This window comes from Limulus polyphemus, unplaced genomic scaffold (assembly GCF_000517525.1).
Source record: "Limulus polyphemus unplaced genomic scaffold, Limulus_polyphemus-2.1.2 Scaffold2186, whole genome shotgun sequence".
Taxonomy (NCBI): domain Eukaryota; kingdom Metazoa; phylum Arthropoda; class Merostomata; order Xiphosura; family Limulidae; genus Limulus; species Limulus polyphemus.
Genome location: NW_013667796.1, coordinates 116735 through 124541, shown reverse-complemented (window position 1 = coordinate 124541; position 7807 = coordinate 116735). Strand labels below are relative to the sequence as shown.

At 34.4% G+C, this 7807-nt stretch overlaps 1 protein-coding gene across 1 annotated transcript in view; it reads right to left on the bottom strand.

Annotated features, from left to right (window-relative positions):
* Positions 1-4791: 4791 nt before the first annotated feature.
* LOC111087466 overlaps positions 4792-7807 on the bottom strand; it is a 6341-nt gene continuing 3325 nt past the window's right edge. The window contains exons 2-3 of the mRNA XM_022394164.1: positions 6932-7223; positions 4792-5584 (exon numbers count right to left, since the gene is read on the bottom strand). Of these exons, the coding sequence (XP_022249872.1) occupies positions 4947-5584; positions 6932-7223 (930 nt within the window). The 3' untranslated portion in view covers positions 4792-4946. The remainder of the gene's footprint in view (positions 5585-6931; positions 7224-7807) is intronic.

Here is a 7807-nt window from a genome sequence, read left to right as displayed (position 1 = left end):
AGTATATGATTAGGAAGTTGATATGCTTTAGTCATTGACCCAACATTCTCATACGAAAACAAAACTGTCATCAACCTTTCTCTCAGTTTTTTTTTTCTTGATATATAGGATAACTCTGTTCCACAATAAGTTGCTATTACGCTCTATTCTGTATGGTTTTGTCAGTTGTAGTCTGCTGCAAAACAAAACAAAAAGTTAAGTCATTTGATTTAAAGTCAGATCGTCCGTTTGGTGTGTTAGATATCTTAATAAAGTATGTTTATTTTGTTTTTGTGAAACTACCAAGTTTTTCTGTTGTTGTTTTTATTCATTTTATATTAATGCTTTACGATCCACCGTTTCAACATCATCACTGTAATTTCTTATTTAACTTGTCTTTACCAGTTGGGCCCGGCATGGCCAGGTGGTTACGGCACTCGATTCGCAATCTGAGGGTCGCGGGTTCGAATCCCTGTTCCATCAAACATGCTCGCCCTTTCAGCTGTGGGGGCGTTATAATGTTACGGACAATCCCCCTATTCGTTGGTAAAAGACTAGCCCAAGAGTTGGCGGTGGGTGGTGATGACTAGCTGCCTTCCCTCTAGTTTTACACTGCTAAATTAGGGACGGCTAGCGCAGATATCCCTCGTGGAGCTTTGCGCGAAATTCAAACCAAACAAACAAAACTTTACCAGTTGTACAAATCCTTGATCGTGGCTAACCTAGGGAAGCCTTTCTTTACTAGTAACGAATTACACAGTAATCCAGTCCAGTTGTTCACAATTTCTAACACGGAGAGAGAAAGGAAAAAACTGCTAGTGGAGAAAAGCTTAAAGAAGAACTTTGTAACCAAGATTCCAGTTTGTTAGAGTTCAAGAAGCTGAAGTGAAAGCGCCAGAATGCTATGTCCTCCTATTTACAGTATTCTGAAAAAATGACAAAACCGATAGTTGAAGGATTTATATTACTGATCAATAACCAAAATGAAATGAAAGTAATATACAGAAAAAGGAAAATAGGTAACAACCGAGCGTATGGTATCTTGGGACAATGAAAGAAGGAGTTATTAAACACGTGACGGAATGATAGGAATTTTTGTTAGTTGTTTTACACGTAATTTAATTATGACTATGAGTAAAAATAAAAATAAAAACCTTATAATCAAATACAGAAAACTGAATCACAATATAGTTTGTTGGAACGTAATGACAATAATCTGACGAAATCTTTGGGAAGTCATGGATTAAGCTCCAAACTACATATGCTTATAGTCAGACTTTAAAACTATAGGAGTGAAGAGGTATTAATTGCAAATTTGAGAATCGCTTTATGTCTGTACCAAAACTTTACACAGATACTGTACACAAATACCATACTGTATATCAGTACTATACGATATACAGGTACTGTGCTCTGGTAAAACAAAGTGAGTTTTTTCTCAAGCTGTGTGGACGTGTGAAATAATTTAATACATTTTGGAATTTTTAATGGAAACTAGTGATGAGCTTTTTTTTAAGGAGATAAAAACTTAATTTGCTATTGCATGATTTATTTAGGAGCACAGTACTTGCAAATCACCCTGTCTACCAAAATTTTAATAGTTGGGTTCAGTTCTCGCCGTTTAATAGGTAGGTTCAGTTCTGACAGTTCACACTCACAATCAGTTTTCAATAACTGGATTCAGTTCTCGCAGATCACACTGACAGTCAGAGTTTTTAATAAATGGATTCCGTTCCCGCAGATCACACTGGCAATCAAAGTTTTAATAGCTGGGTTCAGTTTTCGCAGGTCACACTAGTAGTCAGAGTTTTTAATAGCTGGGTTCAGTTTTCGCAGGTCACACTAGTAGTCAGAGTTCTTAATAGGTGGGTTCCAGTTTTCGCAGGCCACATTAGCATTCAGAGTTTTAATACTTGGGTTCATTTCTTCCACTTCACACCGACAGTCAAAGTTTTAATAATTAGGTTCCAGTCGCAGATCACACTAGCAATCAAAGTTTTAATAATTGAATTTCAGTTGTCACTTAAAAGATTTCGTGTGTTTACTACTCCGAGAAACGATATATGCACGTTGTTCTGATTCAGTTAAGGAAACTTATCCCTGAATAATCTATATTGTTGAGTGTTGACTATGCAAAAGAATTTATTCAAAGACCAAATAATTTTGAAAGGTGAAATCAAACTTACAACAGTTACAAGTCTCATAATACTCCAGAGCACCCAATGCCTCAGATAGTGTTTATTTCAAAATCATTTGGAGGTAGAACCAGTGAGAAATTCATTGTAGAAAAATCAGATACAGGTTTTAACATAGAGGACTTGCTTTTCCACTCGGAGCTAAATTTAAAAAATATCCCTGCATTAGTTGAAGGAAAACCCCAATTAAGTGAGAAGGATCTCAGTTTAACAAGAACAGTTCGTTCTGGTATTCAGTTTTGAGAGAGTAATCCGCCTAATGAAAGTTTCGTTGTTTTTTAAATTTTGAATGGTATATTTTCAGTATCAAGTTTAAAGTCGTTTGACAATATTTTGAGCTGATCTTATCAGAGATGATGACGTCAATAATCAGAAGGTATTTAATTAAATAACAATAAATTGTTCTAAATGAAACTGGCAGTTCGTTTCTTCAAGACAGGTGTTACTTATACAACTATGTATTTTGTAAGATAAAACAATTCTTTAAAAATAAAATCGTATTCTCTTTAAAATTTCATCGTCGCCTTCCCTCTTTCTCATATTTGATTTTAATTAATAATTTGTATAAATGAATATTAAGGTGATATAATAGAACTGGAAAGTAGTACGCTTCGCTGTAGATTTCGAATTAATCAAAAGAGAAACCAAAATTTGGTTAATTGTTTCGCTAAGCCCAAGATCTGCAACAACACTTTTAAAACATTTACATATAAACAAGTAAACAGAGAATAAAACTAACAAGACTGACCTATAAGCGAACGATTGATATTTTTCTGATACAATTATCTGTTAACCTTTCACTCATGTTGGACACGGGTTTGAATCCCATCATCGAATATGCTCGCTCTTTCTGCCGTGTGGGCATTATAATGTGAAGGTTACTCTCACTACTCGTTGGTAAAAGAATAAGCAGCCCAAGAGTTCGCGGTGTTAAGTAGCTGTCTTCTCTCTAGTCTATCACTTTTAAATCAGGGACGACTAGCGCAAATAGCCCTCGAGTAATTTTGCGCGAAATTCAACAAAGAAACAAAATGACCCCAACGGCAAGGAGTATAATTGGAGAAACCTACCAAGAAAGAATATATATATATATAATTTTTTGTACGTTATAGAACGTGACGACATCTATGGGCAATTACGATAACCTATCTTGGAATAGTTATAAGGGACATTTTTGGTCTCAATTGATGAGAAAAAATTCGTAGTCATAAACAAATTGATGTTAATTTAAAGTAGGGAACAATACTCGTTTTCTTTAGAAATGTTATGATTTACATGTTATATGCTAATTAACGTAGTCAGTTTCGTATTAAGAGATTTATCAAGATTTTTTTTCACTTGAGATATGTTTCTGTTCTTGAAGAAACTTTTTTGTAAAGAATCAGAAGTGACTAAGAAATCTACTAATTAGCATTAATATTTACTTCAAATTCACCAGAACCTAAAAATGTATACTATTTTTGATTTAAAATATGTGGAATACTAGAATTGGCAAACCCAGTATGTCTGTTTGTTTGAAGTTTAACACAAAGCTACACAATGAGCTATCTGTGCTATTCCCACCAGGGGTATCGAAATCGCTGGACCACTAGGGGGCTCCAGTGTATTTTCCAAAATGTTTTTAGTATAGAAGTTTAAACGTGGCAACGAGTCTTTTCGAAATAATCTTAAAACTTTGTATGGAGAAAAAATGTTATTTATTTCAACACGTGGCACAGCGGCAAGTCTAAAAACTTATAAAGCTAAAAACCGGGTTTTGATACCCGTGGTGGGCACCGCAGAGATAGCCCATTGTGTAGCTTTGGGCTTAATTACAAACAAACAAAAAACAAAATCCAACATAATGCACATTAAAAAGAATGAAAAGTAAATAACTGTAGTCACAGAATAATGTTTCAAAGTATAAAAATTATGAAAGTAGGCTAAAAAAGAGAAACTGTATTCTACTTTTTGAATAAACGATCATCCGAAGTTCTATTCGCCGCAAATACAGAGCGTTAATAGGCTAATGTGTAGCTTTGCGCTAAACGCAAAAAATACTTATTCTTACATGTTTCTATTGCACATAAAAAAGACTTTTCATAAGACATTTGTGATGAACATAAGTACAACATAATATTGATGTGCCCCTTGTCTTCTTGAATAAGATAGTTAACTAATAGCATGGAAAATGGGGCAATAATTTGAAGCTCTCGGCAGACTTTCCAAGTTAATAGTTGTTGTAAAACAGACAAGCTACGAGTTGTTTGCGCCCAAACTTTTGAAACAAGTCCTTTAACTAAAGCTATTATTCATGAAATTGTTCTTCAGGTCAGTGAAAAAGTTTCAATCTATGCATTGAGTTTGATTGTTTCAACAATTGTTTCCAGCTCGAGGGAGATCACTGTTTAAAGCTTGTACTTTTTATTTAAAGTATCATGCAAAATTATGATCTGCATCAATCTAGACAATTTAACGGGTTTTGTTTTGTTTTTAGAGCAAAGCCAGATTGAGCAATTTGTTGTGTTCCATGCGGAGAATCTAACCCCGGATGTTAGCGTTATAAGTTCATATATTTACTACTGTCCCATCCGAGGTCGTCATTTTATTAAAATACACATATATATATATACAACGATCCAAGAAAGTAATAGCGAAATTTTATTTGAAACGGTGTCTAAATGCTTTAAACACCCTAAACTACACAACTTAGATAAAGATAACTATTCTTTCTAACATCCATGGTAGTAAGTTTTCATCAAAGAAGTGAATCAACACAGAAATATCAAACTCTTACTTATTAATATTATTATACCGGAAATAGTCAAAACCATCGTATGGCACTCGTGAATTTAAGCTAAAAAGTTTTTGTTTTCGAGAACTATTTATTTTGTTGCTTTTCTTTTTCTTTAGCAAGAGTGCATCACTAATTGGATTTGTCGTTTCGTTACTGGTTAAGGTCGACTCCACCAAAAGAGGGCGCTGTTCGTCAGTCAAGTTAGTTTGAATCCCTGTTGTGTTGTTGAGTATATTGTCGTTTAAGTTTTTCTTTAAAGCCTCCGCTGTATCATTGGAATTGGCATTTCTTAAACCGCTGAATGCCAGTATTTGTGAATCTGAAATCTGAGTTGCAGAGGCGCCGGTATTTAATAGCGGATAGGACGTTGTTTGGTAGATCGTGGAAGTATCTTCTGTTGATAGATTGGTTGACACTTGCTCAGTGTAGATCTCTAAAACTGTTGTTTGATGCCTTGAACTTTCTTTATTGTCAGCTTCTAAACCTATATCTTCCAAAGTCACGTTTTCACTGTCCGCTGTGCTCTGACGTCCCGTAGCAATAAAAGGTATTGACGATTTTTCCTTCATCTTAACAATGAGAGTTGTGTTCAGTTGTATTCCAACTGAAGAGTTAGAGATTGATTCAGATTCAACTGTAAAAAAGAAAGTAGCTTAGTGGGAATACACTTTTCTACAAAACATTCTAGTTTGAATTAAGACAAACATTTATTGAACTCTGAATCAGATGAGTGAGGCATGAGATACTGTAATTTTAAGAAGTGGTTAGAGATACGGTACCATATCTAAACTTCTATTTGATTTTGATGCGGAATGAGACTATGACGCCACTATATTTGAAGGAAAGATTTCAAAACGAAGTTTGTTTGTTTTTTTACAAATTTTATAAAAGATATTCCGGAGGTGTTAAAACTGCTAAACACAGACTATGTATGAGCTAACCATGACCTGTACTCAAACGGGAAGAATTTTAAGTCGAGAGATGGCACGATCGTCATCGAGAGGTATTTTTTATTTTTAAACTGACATATCAGAAAAAATGGTGTTCTCATGTTCTACAACTGCTTTATAGCTTGTCATTATACATGAATAATTTATTGAATTAAAAGTTGAATAGGTGGCAACATTTGCCAACCAATCGGGAAATGAGAAATTTTTTCACCCCAAGCCAAAGATTTACTACATGTGAATATAATGAATGTAATTTTAATATGCTGCCAATAATAAGTGAATTTATTACAACTGAGGGTCCAGGCTGGTTCAATTCTGTCTTCAGATTGTACTTTCCTTAAAATAAACAGTGTATGCTACCAAAGTAACTCTAGTCCCAACTTACACGGACAGATGGCGCATTCTAGTGACATTAACACAATTCACCGTGTATTTCGTGTATTTTAGCAAAGAGAGATACGATACGTCATCTATAGCCACAGTCAAATACCTATCTATCTATCTATTATTACATTGATAGGTCTACTAATAAAATCTATTTTCATACACGATAAAGAAAAAACATTGTCTTTACTTGGCACCTTTACAAGTAAGAAAAGTACAAGTTCTAAAGATATCACTTCTATATGAAGTTACACGCAAGTGTTGCCTCTGTGTATGGAAACATAACACAAAAATTTGAAATTCTTACAATGAATGATATTTGAATGATAGTTCTTGCATTATGTCGATCATCATCGAAAATCCGTATTAACAATATGAAGTTCGATGTATGTAAAAGTTGAACACGTTTCTGCAAGTAGCTTTTAATTAAAAACAGGATAACACAGATGCCCAGAACTAATCTACCTAATGAATAGGATTATTCTTAATACTTTGTTACTAACTTAAACTGTGAAATTAATCTGTCTGAATTTCAGTTTACAAGTTCATTTGTAGCAACACTATTTCAAAACACCTACATTTCTATTTAAATTGAACTAAAACTGCCTTATTAGAAATGTTATAAATTCATCAAGAGTCCTACTTACCGTTTTTCGAGCTCTCTGTGACAACAGATAAAGGTGTAGTTTTATTTGGGAAAGGCCTGGGTATTGATGTTACTCCAATCTCACCTAACGCTGGAGATGGTGACTTATGTGTAACCACTTTAACGGGCATAGGACCATATGGTTGAGGATGAGCACCATAGTTTGGCTGCACGTTGTAGATTACAGGCTCCGGATACCACCATGAATAAACCCACGTCACTGGCCAGAAAGTGGCATCGAGCAGTGGAACAGTTCCCGCAAACAACAATATAAGTACAGCAAATCTAGACATCTGGGAAAGTGAAATTATTATTCTATCTTCTACAGATTAAGAACAATTACTATTAAAAATATATTTATATATATATATATACACTTGTATAACAGAGATCAAAACATATAAAAATATTCAAAATCATGAAAAATGCGTAACTTAAAACAAATTAGCATTTAGCATAATAAATAATACTAAATTAGCGTCATCTAGCATTTACTACCCTACTTTGCACCACAAGCATCAGCGAAATACTTCCAAGGTGTTTAACGTACACACTAATAAGTAGAACTGTCTTCGCCGCACCAATCACCATAATAATTAGTTATCCCAGTCACTGCGGTCAACGATGGCTCTATCTCGTGTGAACATCTTGTGTCACTGCTTTTTCAAAAATGCAGTAATTATATATTTGTGCTAGTAATGGATGAGTTTCAAATATTTTATATTGACTAAAATATCATATTTTTAAATTTTCCCAAGGCTGGTTTGCCGCCGGTAAACACGGAAAATACGCCACTGCTATAAATATATTGTTGCGTCATCGAGATCATGCGATTCTCACGCTCTCTCCTTTCTAGAATTATCCTGTACTTTGGCGA